The following is a 22,815-nucleotide window of genomic DNA, read 5'->3' as shown; positions in this document are numbered from 1 at the left end:
ATGCACAGGCAGTACTAGTCAGTTTAATCACCGTTCTATATTAATGTGCAGCTTTCAGTGAAGCACACACACACACACACACTTTGCGCTGCGCACACACTCACACATCAGTCGTACACAGAGATTGTGCTGCGCGCACACATACACACGTCACTCACACACAGAGATTGAGCTGCGCACACACAGAAACTTATCAATGCGGACCACAACTTTCATTAAAAAACAAACCTTTGCCACTGAATCGCTAGATTATATTTCTCAGCAACAAGGGGGTGGCATTGCGGTTTTAGAAGTACGGTCATTCAAACAGCTTTATTGTTTGTAGAGAGAGACGCTGCACAGATGCAGGTAATTCACAAGTCTCATCTCTTGCTCTCTCTCTCTCTCAGTAATTACATTTAAATAAATGCTATAATTCATTCATTCAAATAATGTGATCTTACCACACTGCTTCAACAGCTGCAAATGACCATGGTGTAAGTGGGAAAGTCCCCAACTAGCTGTGCAATAAAAACGTTTAATGCTCAGTTATCCGGATTATCCCTTACTTAATATTTAATGTAGTCAGCACAGTGGTTCAATTTTAATGAAAAAATTTACCAAATGCATATCATATGTATTTGGTATTTTAGTTTAAATGCACACTATGACTAACCTAACATCTTGTTAAACAGAATATAAATACCAACGAAATTTACATCAGTGGTTCCCAACTGGTTTTGTTTCATTTATCAGATTTGACATTTAACATCAAATTTGCTACTCATTGCAGAACCAAAAATAATTTATAATACAAAAGTAAACAAAAAGGTCCTTAAAATCAAACCTGAGATTTATCAGTATTAGTAATTAATATAAGACCAAATATATGCAAAATGACTGACATAACCCACCCGTTGAGAATCAGCAAAATACCATTTTTAATTATAATTTTGTGTTTAACTGTTAAAATATTTGAACTTAAATGTGCACCAAGTAATTTTTAGTTGGTTGTTATGTTCTGTTGTGTTGTTCAATAGCTGATATGAAAGTGCTATTGGACTTACACCTCACATGATTGCAGCATCATGCAAAAGCGGAAAGACGTTTGAAGACTGATCCACCAATCAAAAAAGCCGCTGTTATCATGAAAAAAGTCATGAAGCTTGCGAAAGATGTAATCGAGTCAACCTTCCCATGCTATCAAACTTCTAATATTCGTTCATTTTTTTAAATAAACTTTTTCATCCCTGTAGTCATTAGTTTTACTACGGTGTCATTTATGATTCAGCTGTGTCATTTCCAAAGTAGGGGAAGGAGAAAAAGAGCCGGTGATTTTGGTGAATAACTTTGGCAGACGAATCCCAGTCCAACAGGTGGTAAAGTGTAAAAGAGTGAGAGAGAGAGTGTGTGAGAGTGTGAGTGAGCGAGACACACACACACACACACACACACACACACACACACACAGAGAGAGAGAGAGAGAGAGAGAGAGAGAAGTGAAAGTAAGAAACTTTACTGCTGAGGTTCACATGGGTTAACTGACAAATAAAGACTGGTATTACTTTCATCCTGTTCACATTCAAAAGAAAATAATTCAGTTACTTAAGCAGTTAAATCATCGTTCATGGTAGAAAATGACACTCATTCAATTCAGTAATAGCACTATAAACTGTGATGTTGACTCAGAGAAACCACAAATGCTGCATTCATCCCACCAACTCCTCCGACACAAACCACTACATGCACTTCACCTGAGACTGTGCATCTGTAAAACACAAAGCTTTAGTCACTTCACCTGAGACTGTGTATCTGTAAAACACAAAGCTTTAGTCACTTCACCTGAGACTGTGCATCTGTAAAACACAAAGCTTTAGTCACTTCACCTGAGACTGTGCATCTGTAAAACACAAAGCTTTAGTCACTTCACCTGAGACTGTGTATCTGTAAAACACAAAGCTTTAGTCACTTCACCTGAGACTGTGCATCTGTAAAACACAAAGCTTTAGTCACTTCACCTGAGACTGTGCATCTGTAAAACACAAAGCTTTAGTCACTTCACCTGAGACTGTGCATCTGTAAAACACAAAGCTTTAGTCACTTGATGACTGATAACTGAAATAAGTTTAGGTTGAAGTACTAAAATTAATAACTGAAATAATGAATCAAACAAACCATTTAGAAATAATTGGGGGGGGGGGGGGGGGGGGACTAATAAAAATGTCAAAAGCACATAAAATGACTAAAAATGAAAGCTAATTCAAAATAATGGTATGTAAATAATAAAAACATAGTATATAAATAATACTAAAACAACACTGGAATTTACAGAGAGAGATTTAAAAAAAAAAAAATGGAGAAAGAGAAGTTTGTTTTATTAACTATGGCTTAAACATTACAACCACTCCTTGACAAATGCAAATATCCGCCCACCTTTACCACAGGGCTCTCTCTCTCTCATCACCTTCTCCCATTTGGAAATATATCATCACCTATTCACACCCTCATGTCTTTCCTATGGGAAATTCTTGCTCGACCAAGGATATCAGTTAATCCAATTGAACGTAATCCAACTAAATTATCTGCACTTTGCTATTATCCAACGTGGAACTGGGAGAGGCGGCGGTTTATTTGTTTACCAAGGCCTAAGGGGTTAGTTATTTCACAAATCACATGAAATGGCAGTAAGAGTATCCAAAAAGCACACACACGATGTGTGTGCGGAGCAGCACATGAATAGGTTTCTGCTGGTAAAACAAGCCCGTACAGCGCAGCACTGAATCACACATTCCCAATGAAGCTGGATCTGTGAGAATAACCTTTCACTCACTTTCTCACTTCCCGTGCACCAAACCTCATTCCCATTCTCTCTGTATCATCCTCTAGAGTTATGCGTTTACATCAAACAGCACCATGGTAATGTTATGGTACATGTCCAAAAATATGACATCATCAATGTACCATATGTAAAAGATGTCAGTCCTTCAGAGGGACTTGTGTCCTCTCCCAGCTGTCAGTCTCCGTTTGACCCAGTGAACTGCATACATTTGCCTTTTTCTACTGTTTATTTAAGCTGTTTATGGTCAAGATGACTTACATACTGTCAGATGATTCAGGCTGCACACTGACCTCAGCAGCCTCCATCCATGCTGAATAACTGTTACACCCTCACAATACTCAAACATTACAGCGAGTAAGATCTCCCAACAGAACTAGTGTTTTACACACTCTTAGAGAAAAGCTTCCATGAGGTTCTTGATTGAATTTTAAAGAACCCTTTATGCCAAAAAGGTTCTATATCAGAAGAAATGTCCTAAATGACTGCATGTTCAATGTCATTTTAGTTTAATTACTAATATTGAACTTATTAAAAGTGAATTAAAACACAATTAATTAAAACTAAATGCATTAAATGATCCCATGATGGAAACCCCTAAAAGGTTATATATGCACCTATGAAAAGTTTGGGGTTAGAAAGATTTAAAAATAAATAAATAATACTTTTTTTTCTTCAAGGATGCAATAATTGGATCAAAAGTGTCATTAAAAAAGACAACATATTTCTATTTCAGCTTTGCATCACAGGAATACATTTTTTAAATATACCGTATTAAAATAAAAGATGGGCATTTTTAATTGTAATAATGTTTTAAAATATTCGTTTTGAAAAATTGTGTTTTGATCAAATAAATGCAGCCTTGGCGAGTATAAAAAACGTCTTAAAAAAAATCGGAAATATTCCAAAATTTTTAACAGTGGTAAATGCCTTTTAAAGGAAAAAGATCATGCTTACTGCATTGCTGTTGATGTTCAAGAATATGCATCCAATAAACACAGACAGGTTGTGCAACATCTCCTCATCCTCTGAGGAAGCTTGTCCCCCATCCTTGTTCAAATCTATGAACAAAACTACATGTTAGGATGGCAAATAGCACTTCTGCTGTGGCTCATGCATTTACACAATTGTCAATTTTTTTTATTACTACCCATTAGGCAATTGCAAATTATTGAACGGCCCTACGCAGTGAATGGCAATGTGTCATATTTAAAGTCATCACTTATGCATGATAAACATTATTAATTTGAAGTTTAGCATGTTTTATAATATGTCATTGCTTTGCACACTGATTTGGATAGTACAGACCATTTAAACACATGTGAGCTGATCCATAGAAGAACACAGCTGCTCAGAGGTGACACCAAGACGGCCGCCGAGTGAACGGACTCACCGCAGCATTCACTGAGAGTTGTTCAACTCGAGTTTAGTGGCATCGAGATTTGTTTACTTTAGTTAAACAATGAAAGCTGTCATTCTTAGACAGATATGGATGTAAATTTTATGTGCAGGATATTCAAAGCACTTACTGAACTCTGTTAAAAGAAATGACTGTTTACATACTTCATTAAACCACAGTAGTGAGCTGTTTTTGCCTGCTTTCTGCATGCCTGACTCTTAAAGGAACAGTTCACAAAATGAAACATCTGTCATCATCTACTCACCCCCACGTCGCCCCAAACCGGTTTGATTTGTTCATTTCTTGGATAAATGAAATGAACAAAATGTTCTGCAGAATGTCCAAGCGTTATATATATAAATCATTCTGTCATGACAACTCTCAGAGTGTTTGGCATGGAAATTAATTTGACAATGTTGATATTTTTGGTCTTGGCGGAATATATCTGCTATACGCTGATGATGCTGCAGACTCAGAGCAAGTACAGGACTTGAAGATACTAAAGATACAAAAATGCATGCTTTTTAATCAATCATTGTATGCAAAGTATGTCAAGATGTTTACTAAAGTATCCATAATGCTAATACTTCATCATAGAGAATGTAGTGTGAACTTTTGACTTGAGCCAGCAAGTAAACACCTAAAACATTTTCACAGCATCACTATTTCTTTCAGAATGTGTAAAAATGTACTATTATGACAAAGTGAGGACCATGCCACATTTTACAGCCATTTATGAACTTTATGATTAACCAGACAAATAATGATTGACATAACAGCCCCAATACACTGAGAGAGGGAAGGTGTTAGTATGGCATCTCTAATAGAGCCCTGGACTTTGAAGAAGCCGGCAGCCAATCAACTACAGGTCGTTCAGATACGTAATCTGGCCTATCTCACAACACGACTCAGAATAGCTCCAGCATGATGGGAAAATATGTCCTCATACACACATGCATATGTGAATGATTGAGCGACAGAGAGACTCCATGTTTAGCGAACAACTCTAGTGTGAGCCAACGGCATGCAATATAAACCAAATGACCCGCTTCTGCCACCATCTATCTGATCTGCAGAGTTAAATGACTCTTAGTTAAAGGAACACTAGACGACATTCATGAGACCCCGTTTAGATCCACTGGTTGCTCTTTTTCATAAAATTACAACAAATGGCACAAAAAAGCAGGGGTACATATGACTCTTGGGCTATAATCTGAGCATTATAACAGTAAACAATATAACATTAAAACTTTTCAATCCAACAAATTGGTTTGGTCTAGTTAATCTTGTTTAAAAATGCTCTGAAAGTTTCGTTCACAAACCAGTTCAATGGACTGACTCAGTTAACAACTCACTGGAGGAGACGATTATCAGTGAAAATCAGTGAACTACTTTTATGACACTTTATGGAGTTTTTTCTCTTTTTTTAAGTTTGAAACAACAGTCCCTGTTCTTGTTATGTAAATGATGACAGAATGATCATTTTTTGGGTAACCTGATAGTCATATTCATTGCCACGCAAACTCAGCGAATGACTCTATGATGTAGGTCAGTCATCACACTGGCTGTGATAAAAGTGTCAGTGTTGTTTACCAGTTCTCTGACTTGATAACAGATCATAAAGTGCTAGAATGAGACTGAGTGATGTCATTGGCCAGTGTTTGATATCTGTTGAATTAACCAACATAAGGTCAACAGATGCACTTTCTCACATGATGGCATACGGTAGTTGTGTAATGGTAACTATACTTGTGTGGTGTGTATTACAGCAGTAACATTAGTTCATTACCCTTAATTTTTTTACCTAGCCGTTATCACATACATGAACAAACACTGTCTGGTATTCTCAGTTTTTATCATGGCGTTCTACTGATAAAGGTTCATTTTCAATTGATGAAGTAACATGTCCTTAGCAGTGTCTCTCTGACATTGGTGTGGCCATTGATCATGTTCTTGGTACATGACATTCACCAAACACGGTACAAAAGTCAGGACAGAATGACCATTAAACAATGACCTACTTTGATTTGTTTTAGTATGGCATGGAAATAGGGTCAATAAACTTGTTTTTGGTTATAAGGCTACAGATTGTTTTTTAAAGAAATCAATATTTTTTGATTCAGCAAAGAAGTGACAAGGACTTTTACACTGTCACAAAGGAAATCAATGTCAAATAAAAGCTGTTCTAAAATGTTCAGCTTTGCCATCACAGGAATAACACATGTACTGAAAAAAGAAAACGATTCTTTTAAATTATAATAATATTCCACAATATTACCGTTTTTACTGTATTTTTGATTAATTAATGCAGCCTTGGAGAGCATAAGAGACTTTTCAAAAATATAAAAAAATGTTTTTATACATATAGTGCTGATATAAATTATATGGTCAAAATATTTGGTAGTGCATTATGAGTAAATATTGATTAAGAATTATTTAAATTTAGCAACAATTATTTTAATCTTATCACTTATCTTACTCAATATTTACTCATAATGCACAACAAATATTTGAAAATGCACATTTACTCATTCACATGGATGTTAGAGCATAATCATTTTCTGATGCCAATCATGTAAAATGGACTGATATTGGCCAATTAATCAGCATCCACGTTTATACGAGTCTCTCTAATTATAAAGAAACCAAAATGTAACATTCTTTGCTTTGAACTTGGTGAAAGAACAAATGAACCTCATTTTCCATTGAGCTCTGACAGGAAGAGCTGTGTTGAGGTTGAGCATTAGAAAGCTGAAAGCAAAAAAAATGCATCAGCAAAAAGCTAAAATATTTTAATAATGTTCCCAGTTCTTTTTGAGATTGAAATTAAACCAAAGCTCATGATTTGACGGAAACCGCTCTCTGTGTATGCTTTGGTGACATGCAGAGGAGTAGGTGTACAAAACCTTTTAACCGCCCATGAAGTTTTCACTGCCTTTGCTTTAAATTCCAGTGTGAGAGCGTGCATGCGTGTGGCATACGTACATGTTTGTGTGGGACGGCTGTGTGGCCGGCGACCGACAGCTTTTCCATTCTTTCACCGAGTCAGGGAGGAGTGTGTGTCGGTGTGATTACAGACTACTCGGTATCCTTCCTCCCCCTCTGTAGAGCTTCACATGCTGTGGTCTCAGAGGGCGTCCGAGGATCTTCACTAACTGTGTTCCATCATGACCCTTTGAGCCCAGACTTAGATGAGTGTGCAGACACACATGTGCATTATGCGAACTCACACACAGCGAACTGCACAACAGGCACTTTGAGTTCCCTGGAGAATGTATGTGGCGCTCTGATACCTGTGAAGCAAAAACACATAGTCTTCCATTAAAACACATAGCCTGGAGTCTGACCTTTTTGAAACTCATATTTTCCACGTATTTTTAAAGGGAAAGTGTGTCTGCAGCACCAAACATAATAGTAACAAAAAATCAGAAGAAACCGTTAGTTGTGTTTGCTCGTGCACAACTTGCCATCACTATGCCATGTTGCTAATAAGTGTGTTCTGTGATGCGGTTGCCAAGGTGTTCTTGTTGGTTGCTAGGGCATTGCTAAGCTGTTCCAAATCATAATATTCGGGTCTCTAGAAATAACTTGACTCCCTAGATTTTAACCCATTTTATCATCTTAATGGAATACTTTTTTATGTATTTTTTTTTTTTTACAAATAAACAACTTACAAATAAAAAACAATGCTTAGTATTAGTTATTTTAACAAACTTTGGTGCATAACCATTTACCCTGCAACATGCAAATGCAACTTAAGTTTTAAGATTTTTTTTTTACAATTATATATATATATATATATATATATATATATGCATTGGAGATTCTCTCTAAATCTCTGTCCCCCCAGATGTTCTCTATAGTTGTCATCAAGCCAACCACCATTTGCACCAATAAGCCCTTATACGGGTTTCTCTGCTACGCTAATGACAACTGTTAGAAAGATCAGATGTCTCAGACACGTTGCATTACACAGAGAGAGAGAGAGAGAGAGAGAGAGAGAGAGAGAGAGAGAGAGAGAGAGAGAGAGAGAGAGAGAGAGAGGAAGTGGATGACAAAAAAGATAAAAATGGGTTAGTTAAAGGTACAGTTTTTTTTTCCGCTCTTTTTTTTTTTTTTTTAAAGAGTAGTGACGTTACTTATGGGAAAGAGGAGGGTCTTTAAAGGCAAATGTTAAAGACACACCTGGGAGTTCACACGTGCAGCACACAGCGAGAGCGTGGTGGGAGAATTGATGGAACTGTCCGTTATAAATGGGTGGGATCAAGTGGAGGATCTTGGGAAAGGGGTGTTAAGGCATCTTTCGACTTGCATGTGTAATGTGAGAAGGGGGAGGTGGGTTTTTCTGGGTAAACGTAGAGACTACTCGAGTTCTTCCGTGGAAATGTGACACGTTGACTGTTGACAGAGCCAACGGTACTGCAGTGTGCTTCTGTTTGCAAAAGCTGTTTGACTTTGGAGATACTGCCAAAGCTGCAACCCCATTCATGCTGTCTCACGACTGGATTTACTACACAGTGAGCGAGAGGCCCATGCTGCCCGTTTCAAATCCTCATCCGTAGTCTAAACACTTCTTTCTGGAATTCTGCAACACGCATAGTTCTGAACTCAGTTTAGCTTTAGACTGTAGCAGACTTTACGAAAATGTTTCTGTTTATGCACAATAAAAAGACAATATCGCAAAAGACCTCTATCTATACTAACTGTCTGACTGGATGTGCGGTAAACCACTGCTGACGAAACGCTTAACTGTCCAACTTAGTTTTCAAACGGAAAGGGAGAAAAAGAACAGCCAGCACAATACAGCCGGCATGCTTCCTCATTCTAACCCGTGCTTCTCACTCTCCCAACTTCCCTCTGAAGGAGTCTTTCTGTGAGAAATGCAGTTGGACGACTGCCAGTGTTTTTGCATAGTGCGGGAACAGGCCCTGCCTTTGTCAGAACTGTATGCCATTGTAGTATTCTCTTCCAGCTGCCGCACCGCGCCACGATTGGCTAGCGTTTCGCGCGCTTCCCCTTCTCTCACAGCAGAGTAAGAGAGAACAAAAGGTCAACGAGTCCGCTGCGCTGAGGGGTGGGACTCACGTGATACTCCATCTTACCCTCTCTTGCTGGCTCACTAACACTTGTCCAGAAGCATCCACCAATGAGCCTACTTATTCACTCTGTCATGCAAAAACATACAGGTTTGATATATGCTACTGTTCATTGAAATAGATATGGATGGAGAAACAGAACAACAGAATGACAGACAGACAGACAGACAGACAGACAGAACAATAGAATGAAAGACAGATTGAGACAGACAGAATGATGGATGGATGGACAGGCTAGAGCTGAACTGCAGCTAAATAGCAGAAAATAAGAGCCAAAGCTAGTTTCCTGTGTGGGAAACCTGTTTTCAGTATCACAAAATTACACACTTCTGACTAACATTACAGGGGCCTCTAGTGGTTAAACGGCACCATGACGACGAACAGCTATTATTTTACAGTGCATTCACTGACTGCCAGTGCCAGTGTCTATTAAAGGACCTTTATATTTCAGTCTTCATTGTGAAGATGTTGTTTGAAGTCTGAGAGGGAACATGTAACTCAATGAGCACAGAGAGGTGGTGAGGGCTCCTGGGGATCTGCCAAACTTCATTACCTCAGCACGACACACACACACACACACACACACACACACACACACGTGGCACAGCATCAGAGTGTGTGGCACTGTAATTGAACACACAGAACAACCTCCTTATTCACGTGGCACAGGCTCCGTCACCATGGTTACCAGGACACTAGATACAAGGCCAGCTGCGTTTTGGCGGGAAAATTCCCTCAGAAAAACAAAGCTTTTGTGTACTTTAATATTCTTTGTACTGAAAAGAGGCAAAGAGAATATCTTATTTCATCTCTGAGAAGGAAGCAAACAAGACACTTTCACAAATTGTTTGTAATATGCAAAAAGTTTCTTATAAAGTTAATTTAAAAAATACTGTGGTGATACCATGGTATAGTGATTGTATCAGATGGAAATGCCATGGTGCTTTGATACCATGCATTTACAAAAGAGTACCATGGTAATCATTTTGGACATTTACCATACTATAGTGTTATAGTATTCGTGAACATACCATGGAGGACAATATATAAACCGGTCCATGACACATGAATTTCATTACCATGGTATATTTCAAAGTACTATAGTACTGCTATCTGATACTATCACTGTATCAAGGTACAGTATGTTTTTGTAAGTGGTACTATGTCCAAAAACTTACATAATACTGCAGAACTTTGAAATGGCACTAAAATCATACACCATGATGTGATACTCCATGGTACTTCCCAGAAAACATATTTTGTAAGTGTGGTAAGCTAAATATTTTGTGATGTAATTGTGTGTAACTAAGAACCAAGAAATTTAATTAAACATAATTTATGGTCACATTGTGTTAGAACGAGAAACGCATGAAACGAATCAGGCGTTATCGCAATTTGAGAAATTGTTAAGGCAATTTTAGGAAGGGTGTAATAAAACACACTCCACTGACAAACCGCCTTTTTCAAACTGGGATGAAGTCCAAGAGCTGTTAGTCACATGACACTGCTTACCCACAATGTCTAAAGGACATTTAACCGATTCATACTTCAAACATAACTGTGGATACTTATTAACTCATTTATTGTACAGTATGTGTAATAACGCAGATAGACACCGCAGAGTTTGTGTTGAATAAGTTAGCAAACATAAACCGTGTGCAAGGCTCAAAGAGTTAGTTAATCTAACCGTTAGGGTCGTAAAAGCATTTCCTCCCTTTATGTGTCGATTGCAACAGATGCTTCGGGGTAAGGTGGGGGGTAAACTCTCATTCATAAAGACATAATTCTCAGTTTATGACCAGGCGCTCATTACAAAGACTTAAAGAGATAGTCTATAGTCACTGTCATCTCGTGAATAGTCCCAAACTTTTCTGACTTTTTCTGTGGAAAACAAAAGGAGAAAATATGAAATGCAATTATAATTTCCATGCAATTATAAGCAATGGGGGCTTAAACTTTCAAGCTTTGAAAAACAATGAAAAAGCACTATAAAATGCGAGAAACGCACTGAAATGTTTCAGATACAATTAAATTTTGCTTACACTATTTTACAGTCCCGTCGCATATACATACTATATACTTGTAATAATTACAATAACTGGGTAATAACTTAAGGTATCTAACTAACCCTGAATAAAACGGTGAAATATGTTGTATACATGTTTGTATATCATCATGGGCTTGGTGGTGGACTTGACCAAGCAGCCCTGTTTGGACTGGAGGAGCCACTGATAATGTGAGTATTTCCCTAGCAACATAACCAAGTGTGAGAGAAGTCACCCACAAATTAGATTCGGCCGCCTCATGATGCCCTCACACTCACACGAACAAACACACAAACATGGAAGTGTTCACAAAAACAAGGATGCAAAGTAGCACTACAGTGACTCAAGTGACGTCAAGCACTCTACAGCTTTCTAAAATCAAGTATTCATGACATGCTAACATACGGGACCAGTTAGACTTCTTACGTTAAATGAATAGTTCACCCAAAAATGTTCAGATGTTAATTATTCACCATCATGTCATTCGTTCACCTCGTGGAAGAGGCGTTAGTGAGGGCAGCAGGGGGCACTCACCCTGTGGTCTTTGTGGGTCCTAAAACCCCGTCACTATACTGCCAAAGAGCGCCGTCCTACGGATGAGACGTTAAACGGAGGTCCTGACTCTCTTTGGTCATTAAAAATCCCAGGATGTCCCAGGAAAAGTAGGGGTATAACCCCGGTATCCTGGCCAAAATATGCCCAGTGGCCTCTGTCTATCATGGCCTCCTAATCATCCCCATACACTGATTGGCTTCATCACTGTCTCCTCTCCACCAGTAAGCTGGTGTGTGGTGGGCGTTCTGGTGCAATATGGCTGCCGTCGCATCATCCAGGTGATGCTGCACATTGGTGGTGGTTGAGGTGATTCCCCCCCTTCTATGTAAAGCGCTTTGAGGTCTCAGAAAAAACGCTATATAAATGTAACAAATTATTATGATTATTCCAAACCCGTAAGACTTTCGTTCATCTTCGGAACACAAATGAGGATATTTTTTTATGAAATCGGAGAGCTTTCTTTCCCTCCATTGACAGCTACGCAACTGACACTTAAAAAAGTTCATAAAGAGATTGTAAAACTAATACATTTTCTGAAGAGACTCATATATGATGAACAGATTCACTTTAGGCTTTTATTTACATATAAACATTGATCAGAAAACAAACAGAAGGTCAACCGAACCTGATTGACACACAAGAACAAACCTCATTGGTTCTTGCAGAAGCTCAAACATGATGCGTAACACGAGAATGAACCTCATTGGTTCTTGCAGAAGCTCAAACGTGCTGCGTAACACAAGAATGAACCTCATTGGTTCTTGCAGAAGCTCAAACGTGATGCGTAACACAAGAATGAACCTCATTGGTTCTTGCAGAAGCTCAAACATGAAGCGCAACACAAGAATGAACCTCATTGGTTCTTGCAGAAGCTCAAACGTGATGCGTAACACAAGAATGAACCTCATTGGTTCTTGCAGAAGCTCAAACATGAAGCGCAACACAAGAATGAACCTCATTGGTTCTTGCTGAAGCTCAAACGTGATGCGCAACACAAGAATGAACCTCATTGGTTCTTGCAGAAGCTCAAACGTGATGCGTAACACAAGAATGAACCTCATTGGTTCTTGCAGAAGCTCAAACGTGATGCGTAACACGAGAATGAACCTCATTGGTTCTTGCAGAAGCTCAAACGTGCTGCGTAACAAGAATGAACCTCATTGGTTCTTGCAGAAGCTCAAACATGCTGCGTAACAAGAATGAATCTCATTGGTTCTTGCAGAAGCTCAAACATGCTGCGTAACAAGAATGAACCTCATTGGTTCTTGCAGAAGCTCAAACGTGCTGCGTAACAAGAATGAACCTCATTGGTTCTTGCAGAAGCTCAAACGTGATGCGTAACACGAGAATGAACCTCATTGGTTCTTGCAGAAGCTCAAACGTGCTGCGTAACAAGAATGAACCTCATTGGTTCTTGCAGAAGCTCAAACGTGATGCGTAACACAAGAATGAACCTCATTGGTTCTTGCAGAAGCTCAAACATGCTGCGTAACAAGAATGAACCTCATTGGTTCTTGCAGAAGCTCAAACGTGCTGCGTAACAAGAATGAACCTCATTGGTTCTTGCAGAAGCTCAAACGTGATGCGTAACACAAGAATGAACCTCATTGGTTCTTGCAGAAGCTCAAACATGCTGCGTAACAAGAATGAATCTCATTGGTTCTTGCAGAAGCTCAAACATGCTGCGTAACAAGAATGAACCTCATTGGTTCTTGCAGAAGCTCAAACATGCTGCGTAACAAGAATGAACCTCATTGGTTCTTGCAGAAGCTCAAACGTGATGCGTAACACGAGAATGAACCTCATTGGTTCTTGCAGAAGCTCAATCGTGAACATCGAGCTTCCGTTTACCACAACAGATGTGTGAGTTGATAAATGTTATATGAATAAAAAATGTATATGTGAATAAAAGCTTAGATTAAATTTGTCATCATATAAAGCGAAATCATCTTCAATCATATCATCTTCAGAAAATTTGGACTAAACCGCTCAATTCTTAGTTTTACGATCTCTTTATGAACTTCTTGAAGTGTCAGAGTGGTAGTTGTGCAAGTAGTTAGTGTTCCGAAGATGAACGAAAGTCTTAGAGGTTTGGAACAACTTGAAGAATTGAATCGACTATTCATCAAAGAATCCTGAAAAAAGTAAGTTTCCACAGAAATATTAAGCAGTAAATTTGTTTTCGTTACTTTTGAAAGGGATTATTATTTGCCATATGCAGTTACTTGTGAAAGTCAAAACTATCCGAATTGAATTTTCTAAAATTCTTAACATAAATGCAAAAAAAGAGAGAGAAGTGTGCCGTTATTTCTCTAAGAACATACTTGTTTTGTCTCCTCATCAGTTATGAGAAAGTGTTTTGTACAGCAGCATTTTTAAAGCCAATTATGAGAGGGACGCCGGCGTGATGCAGCGATCAGGAGGAGATGAGGGCAGAATCACGCAGTGCGTCAGAGATCTCGGCCATGACCAGTCACAGAAGCTGGCACAACTACACAAGACACGACCAGACAAGTTTATTCAGACCACATAATGAGAAGGAGGGAGGAGAAAGAGAAAGCACACAGAGCGCTCGACTTCAGCTCTGGCACAACTTTAAGGGATAGTTAAGCCAAAATGGACATTTCTGGCATCATTTACTCAAGCTCAAGTCATTCCAAACCCGTACGAGTTTCTATCTTCAGTGGAACACAAAAGGAAATGTTTTGAAGAATGTTCCAGCTGCTGTTTTACATATGAAAGTGAATGGTTACTAAAATAAGCAGCACCATAAAAAGTATCATAAGAGCAGTGTTATTTAAGCATTATTTATATGAACTATAGTATACTATAGTATTTGTTTTGAATATTTTAAATTAGCTTTTATCTTTTGCTGTCAGTTAAAAGTAATTTATTTTAGCATGTGCTTTAGTTACTTGTTTATTTAAAATATGTTTTTTTTAGCGTTAATATGTTTTTATTTCAGTTTTAGTAATTGGTAACACTTTATTTTAGTGTCCTTATTACACGTTACATGTGCAGTTACTATAGTAATAACTATAAATTATGCATAATTACATGTAACTAACCCTAAACCAAACCTTAATCCTACTCTATAACCCTAAAGCAAGTATATGTCGTTAATTATTATAACTCAATACTTAAGTGCATAACTCCACTGTAACACGGACATCATAAAAAAGAAAGTCTAACCTCGTCATTTTATTATTTCAACTTAAACTTAGTTGAGTTAGTTGCCAAAGCAATGACAAAGCAAGTCATTTAAACATTTTTTTCATTTTAAAATTTTAAAATGAAGTTTTTCATTTACTATTTATATTTGATTTACGAATTTAATCGTTGTGGTTTTAGTTAACAATAACTACACTGAATAGATAGATACGGTCCATCATTATACATTTTTGGTGAGTAAAGACTTATTGAATCTATTCGACACACTAAACTCTTAAGACTTACATTTTTTCGTCCTTGACAGCCCTATACTTACTAGGCCTATATATTGAATGGAAAAGAGCAGCATGAACATTCCTAAAAACATCTTGTTCTCCACTAAAGAAAGTAAGTCATAATGGATTTGTAATGACACGAGGGTGAGTAATTGACAAAAATTGCATTCTTCGGTGAACAAATCCTTGAATCAGGCTATGGAGTCAATGCTAATGAATGTTATTGGTTAAAGTTACGAAAGACATCAAATGTCTGTGTGAATATGTCATAAGTTGATCCTCTCATGGACAGACCTAAACACACACAAGACCGGCAAGGTCACAGACGCATGGATCTACTTGAGCGTTAGGGAGGGAAATCCCAAGGGAAGTAACGCAGGTGTTTTTGGCTTAGTGTAAAACACAAAACATACATGATAAGGAAGGGAATAACTGGAGGAAAGGTCAAGTTCATGGCTGTTTGGAGTGTGTGTGTGTGTGTGTGTGTTTTGTGGTGAGTATGTTTTGTGGTCTAGGAAGCTGTTGCTGGTGGATAACGTTCTGGAAGTGAGTCAGTGCACAAGCCTCAGTAATGGGATGAAATCTCACTGACTCACTCTCGCTTTTAAACACACACACACACACACACACACACACACACACACACACACACACACACACACACACACACACACACACACACACACACACACACTAATGTCAGAAGCTGGAGCAATCAACTCGTCCCAAATGGAGAAAGAAAGCAGGATTACATAAAGGGTCAACAGATGGAGTTAGAACAACAAAACAGATTAATTTGACTGTGGTTACTTTTATCTTTGGTCAGGTATGACTCATTTAACCGTGGCCAGTGACCCTTCTGTTGCAATACAATGCAATCTATCAATAAGAAGCTGTTACCATGAGATTAAAATGGCACCAAAACATATTTGGACACTCAACTGAAGTTTTGACATTGTTGAAGAGTGACTTAACAAAATATATCAAACAAAATGGCATCCGTAACAAAACATTAGACCTTTCCACACTACAAACTAACTAGTGTCAAGGTGATTTTTAGTGATATAAAGTTTTAGCTTATATTAATTATGTTACACTTATGTTTGATAATCAGAAAGTGCCCAACTATTTCATATGCATGTATAAACGTATAAGTACATTACACTTACATATACAGTAGCCTATATTTACGAATATTCTATGCTTAAAAGCTAAACTTATATTTGTGAAATGTTTAGCTTGAAAAGTGTCTCTCTTTTTATTTAATGCAATGTCTTTCAGATATGTTTAAATCGCGGTTTAAGTGTGCAAATACATTTAGGGGCCACTGTAATAGTATTAAGTAAAACACTGGCTAGTGTTCATCAGATTATCCACAGACCTCCTCCTCTTTTTACTGTAACTCAACATTTTCCTCACATCCTAACCAGCTGACAGGAAATTTCGGAAGAAAATAAATAGTTTTCACATGACCATGGATTCATTCCTTACTTACATTTCCCTGCGCCACTTTACTTTGTTTCCCGGGAGAATAGATTGCCCTCCTCCTCCTATTTTGGGAAAAGCGGCCGATGTTCCTGGAAGTGATGACGGATGTCAGATTCGGCCGTGGGTCGCAGCGCCACCGTGTGTTCTTCGCTGGAACTGCAGGAGGTGAGTCAGCACTGCAATCACTCAGCAATACCGAGAAGCATTCAGGTCAGATGAGATCACCGAATTATCGTGACCGGTAAAGTTACACGGCCTCTATAAAAAGCTTAGTCACCGTGATACAGGACCGTCTTACGCATAGAAGTGAGTCTGTTTGTGTAAGTGACTGATACAAAAACATTTACCTCAGATTTCCTTAAGCCTGGACTTTACATTGAACATCATCAGATTTTCTTTTACCAACAGAAGATTTTTTTTTTTAATAAATTAGATAAAATAAAAAATAAAATAAGAGTAATAATTAATATCACCATAACATGCCCAGGCCCACGATAATCAATTTGAGTATTATTAACACAGACAGACAGACAGACACGTAGATACACTGATAGATAGATAGATAGATAGATAGATAGATAGATAGATAGATAGATAGATAGATAGATAGATAGATAGATAGATAGATAGATATGTAAAAAAATAAATGTGCTCCCAAAATATACTAAGACATGTTAAGGGTTTGAGATTTGAATATATAAATACCTTTCTAACCCAGGACTCCCAAGACTGGAATACTAAAAGTTAATCGGATAAACATTTTGCAGGTATGCAATTAAAATTCAGAGAAAACAGACAAAAAAATGTATGACATCAACACCCCACAAGGGCATATTAATTTATACCAAAAAAAAAAGAGGTCTGGTATGTACATTTTTCTTATGGGATAAAGTTTCACTTTACTTTCTCAGGGTTAAACTTAAAATGAATTAAATAAGATAGAAAAAAAAGATGTAGGCTAAACTTCCACAGATTTCTTATTTTTTAAAGCACAAAACCAAATGTATGGACGAGAACAAATTAAAGTGGTTTCCTATTTCCTTTTGAACATTGATATATTTTAACCTTCCATGTTCTTTGAGGCGTCCGTTCCATATGGATGTTTATATACCATGTAAAAAAAAAAAAATCATACTGACCCCAAACTGTAACTGCATAGCAACACCCTGGTAACCACCCACATTAACATTATTAACATAACTCACGCACAGCTTTCTTGTGGTTCATTGCTTTAATTACTGTACTCAGGGCCGGATTAAGAGTTCAGAGGCCCCTGGGCACAATGCCTTGTAGGACCCCCCCCCCCACCCACCCATTTAATTTTTAATTGTCATCATTTAGCCTACTCTCTCAAGCCGTTTTAAACCCGAATAAGTCTCCCTCTTCTGTTGAAAATAAAAGTTATTTGGAAGAATGTGGGTAACCAAACAGTTGATGTACCCCAGTGACTTCCATAATAGTTTTTTCCTACTATGGTCAATGGGGACCAGCAACCGCCCGGTTAGCCACACTCCTCAAAATATCTTCTTTTGTGTTCAGCACAAGAAAGAAATTAATACAGGTCTGGAACAACATTAGAGTGAGTGAGTAAATAATGACATCATTTTTGCGGCTGCATGTTTACTATTAGTCTACTGTCACTTTAAGATCGGCACGCGACGAGTCTAATATACACGCATTTGACAAGCAGATTTGTTTCTTATTTTTTTCTACTGCTCTTTCACTTTAGACATAACCAACTTTGTTTATGTAAACCTTTTGTGTATTTGACAGTATTAGAGCAATAAGACTCGAAAGATAACTTAGTCCAGTAACAGATGCTGTTAGACAGGCTTTTAGTGCATGTGCGCGCGTCGGGTCTATTGCGCTCAGAAAAGCGCTCGTTAGAACAGCGCATCAGCAGCGAATGACATGTTTAACCGGCAAGGCTTTAAAGCACATGCAAATAATTAATTTTTATGAACTACAGTGTCCCGTTCCTCTGCATTTCATGTGGATATACGTCGTGCTGTACAGTGTGTTGAGACGGAGGCGCCAGAACTGCAACTGATAGAATGCACGATCCTACGATATTTCTTCAAAAGCAGATCGTGGAGACATTTTAATCATAATATTTGACATAATATTTGACGGTGCCCAGGGCCCCTTAGATGTCCTGGGCCCCTGGGCAATTGCCCAGTTGCCCTAATGGTTAATCCGGCCCTGACTGTAGCCTACTAATATCTGAAAGTCTCAAAAAACAGATTTCAAAATGTCACTGGACACAAACTGGAAGTTCACAATAATTAGGCTAAAATATCGTTAATTTGACGTTCATCCCTTTCTTTTTATGTGTGGTAGTTTATTTTCATATCAGGTCAAGGAATAAAAAAAGTGAGAATGTTCACATCTTACAAATGTTCTCTCATCATGTTGAACTGAAAAATCCCTGCTGCAACAGGCAACTCTGTGCTACAACCAGCCATATCTCAGCAAGGAAACCTCCTCCTCAACACCAATTGAACACCTCAGACATTATCGCCCTGAGCGGCACTAATAATGCGCAATAGTGGAAACACACCTCGGTCAGCTCACCTTTCAGAGTAAAATGATATTCTTTTACACTCAAGGGCCGTACAGCAGCTGCAAGCTAATCCTACAGTAAATGGCCGGAGGAGCAGTGTGTGAGGAGTGAACGTCTCTAGCAATGTCGATATCACTGAAGACAATTGAGCATACAGATGGAGCGGGGGCGAGAAATCCTAGACGCGCCTCAGACAGGTGTGAAGTAACCCAAGATTGAGAATTACCTGAAAAGTATACAAAAATAGGGGTGGTAAAAAAAGAATGCGGTAAGTTATGAAGAACCAACTTTCGTAGCAGGAGGGAAACTTCAAAGCGCACCTGCCAGCACGTGTGTGACGGATATGATCAATTATACGACATCAAAGACGGGCGAGAGATGCTGCCAGTCCTCAGAAGTGCTTCTGGATTACAGGATCATCACACTCATATTCAGATGATTATTTTCCCCATCAATGGTTTAGAATTTAATCTAGAGGTGCTAAAAATGATGCTTGATGCATAGATTCAATATTAAACATGTTAAAGGTATTGGTGATGCACTTTTACTTTCGTTTAAGAAAACAACTGGGTAGCGTAGCAAAGCTGCAATAACCACAACAGACAAACAGAATTCTGGGTAATCCACTCGAAGAAACTCTCAAATGTTTTTTTTTAAATTTGATAAACATAAATGGGACAAGCATCTGGGCTAGGCTTAACACTTGCTCTCAAACGACATTCAATATTTTAGAAGAAGAAAAAAAAACACAGAACCACACTTAAATTCTCAACATCAGAACATTTTACACACACCTTTGTGAGAGAAAGCGGTCAAAATGAGTGATTCATCAAGAGTAGCGTTTGCACAATTTGGCAAAAAATCGAATTGCAAATTTTCAGACAAATATTGTGACTACGATTTAAAATGCGCTAAATAAATAAGAGCTCCAGGTTTGCTTGTCGGGCTGCACAATTTGGCCAAATATTTTGTGATTGCAACAATATGACAATAAAAGAATATTTGTACTGTAAAATAAAAATAATTTATTATTATGATTATTATTACTAATACATTAAAATATCAAAATAATAATAAAAATACAATAATTTATGTCCCACTTTATATTAAATGGCTTTAAGTACTACTTACATTGATATTAATAATTCAATACAATGGACTTAGTGTACATATTTTTACATTATATTTCAAAAATACCTGCAAGTAATTAATTTATGCAATTACATTTGTAATTACACCTTAACCCACCCTTTAACCTTCCCATACCACCACACACCTGTGCCTAACCATATCACACATCAATAGCCACAACATGAACACAATAAGTACATTGTACTTAAAGCAACTTAATATAAAGTGGGACCATCATTTATTATACAGTACAACTGTAAAATTACAATACTAATATTTATGGCTGACTAAATTCATTTTCAAAGAAACTATCATGCTTTTATTTTGCGTGCAGGTCTCATTATCTCTTTTGTCGACAGTTTATAAGTTTATATTCTCATTAAAAGTTTGGGAATATAGTTGGTGCAAGTCACCTTCCCAAATACATGTTTTAAGCAACTGAATCAAACTGCTCGTGTGTGAAAGAACTCAATGCCGCACTTCACTCTGAAACACGAAGCCATTGCGTTTTGATAGACATTCACTTTCTTGTCATGTAATAATAAAGTTATTTAAGAACGTTTTTGATTCAAAGACAAAAGAATGCTTAAAAAAAAGTCATGGGCCACAAGTTTGAGGTTTTATGAATAGAGTCTTTATAGCAAATCCTCCAGGAGAGCAGGTTTATACGCATCTACGGGGCTACAGCATTAGAGCTTTGGTAAACAAACGATTAAAAATGATTCAGAATCAAACAGATTGAATAAATAACCACAGTGATGCCTTTGTAAGCACTCACAGTCATAAGCAACACAAATAAGTTCCACTATTCAGGTCCTTCATTCATCCACCCAATCACATCGCTCCTTCCCTCCCTCCACTTCTCTCATTGGCTGCATTTGCATCCAGTCATTGGGCGGATTAAAGGCAGTGGTGCAGTTTTCTGTTACCCTAAACTGTACAAAAATAGACGCCTAGTGCTGCTTTGTCTAATTTCAAAAACAAACAAGAAAACAAAATTAATAATACAACAGTCTTTCAATTGTTTCACTAATATATACAGAAGGTTTTGATCTCTAACCATAAGGCTGAGTGCTTTATCTCTGCGAATACGACAAACAAATATCTTTAATATATCTTAAGCTCCGACGTTCGATCTAGATCTCTAAATACATATATATCTGTATTTATAAGTATACATATATGTTAAGCAAACAGCCTGCAGAATTAACTGTAATTTGAGAGGCAACATTCGCAAGGACACGGCAAAACGGTTGTTCTTCGAGCACAGAGTAGTTCAATCAAATGTCTTTTTATGTGGCAAAAGTTGCACATTAGTCAACAGTTTTGCCTTCACTTAAAAAACAACAACACAAACTGCAAAAATAAAAGGCACGAAAAAAAAAGAAGTCACTAAGCGGAAAGACGGAGAAAGCAACCGTAAAAGGCCACAGACAAATGAAAAAAATCAGTTGAGATGGTTGGGGGTGATTAAAGGTGCCGAACGATCGTTGGTGAGTGTCCGACGTAATTTGACTCCTCTGCGGATCAAACTCAACATGTCACCCCCGCTGCCCGGATCAGGAGCGCTGTCGGGATGGTCCACGCCGGGCTGGGCAGAATTGGGCAGCCCGCTGTCAACCGGCACGCTGGAATTATGAGCTGCCGTGTTTTGAATCTGCTGCTGCTGCTGACACTGACGTTTGAGTTTCTGCTGGAGCTCTTTCTGCTGTATCTCCTGATATTGCGACTCCTGAGCGTGGTTGTATTGCTGAAGGTGATTGTACTGTTGTTGGTTATATTGCTGTTGATGGTGTTGTTGCTGATACTGGTGTTGCAGCTGTTGTTGTTGATACTGCCTCTGTTGCTGTTGGTGCAACGCATACTGCTGTTGCTTATTCATCTGGTACATCGGCTCTGCACTGCCCACTGGTGGCTGGCCAGGGAACATGGAATAGTACGGAGGCGGCATTGCACTCAGACTCTGAGTCGACGTACAGAGGTTATGTCTGGCGTGAGCCAGATCAGAGCCAGGTAACCGGTTACTCTGAATCACCCCAGGAGGGCCCATGGTCTCCTCACTGCCGCTCAGGCCGGCGGTAGAAACACACGCCTTCAGCGGCACCTAGAATTACAACGGAAAGGTTATTTGGTGATTCTTTAAAACATTCAATAGGATGCTCAAAATGCTTATGCAAAACATCTTTAGTATTATAAGTAGGGCTGTCAAAAGATTAATCGTGATTAATCGCATACAAAATAAAAGTTTGTGTTTGCATAATATATGTGTGTGTACTG

The 22,815-nt window shown here is 38.2% G+C and overlaps 1 protein-coding gene and 1 long non-coding RNA gene across 14 annotated transcripts in view; both read right to left on the bottom strand.

Moving 5' to 3' along the window:
- LOC307007199 overlaps window positions 1–16,975 on the bottom strand; it is a 45,355-nt gene extending 28,380 nt beyond the window's left edge. For 4 of the 5 annotated variants that reach the window (XR_013799596.1, XR_013799597.1, XR_013799599.1 and 1 more), the window contains exons 1-3: window positions 16,852–16,975; window positions 7,200–7,507; window positions 3,773–3,876 (exon numbers count right to left, since the gene is read on the bottom strand). This is a non-coding gene — a long non-coding RNA (uncharacterized lncRNA). The remainder of the gene's footprint in view (window positions 1–3,772; window positions 3,877–7,199; window positions 7,508–16,851) is intronic. The other variant, XR_013799598.1, reaches the window with a different exon arrangement.
- Window positions 16,976–21,151: 4,176 nt separating this feature from the next.
- Window positions 21,152–22,815, bottom strand: part of mtss1 (MTSS I-BAR domain containing 1) — a 64,387-nt gene continuing 62,723 nt past the window's right edge. For 5 of the 9 annotated variants that reach the window (XM_079628126.1, XM_079628127.1, XM_079628129.1 and 2 more), the window contains one exon: window positions 21,152–22,642. In XM_079628126.1, coding sequence (XP_079484252.1) covers window positions 21,986–22,642 — 657 coding nt within the window. In that variant the 3' untranslated portion in view covers window positions 21,152–21,985. The remainder of the gene's footprint in view (window positions 22,643–22,815) is intronic. The other 4 variants (XM_079628123.1, XM_079628122.1, XM_079628125.1 and 1 more) reach the window with 1 other exon arrangement.

The sequence above is a fragment of the Phoxinus phoxinus genome (genome assembly GCF_949152265.1).
Source record: "Phoxinus phoxinus genome assembly, chromosome: 11".
NCBI lineage: Eukaryota > Metazoa > Chordata > Actinopteri > Cypriniformes > Leuciscidae > Phoxinus > Phoxinus phoxinus.
This window is presented reverse-complemented; position numbering and strand designations above follow the sequence as displayed.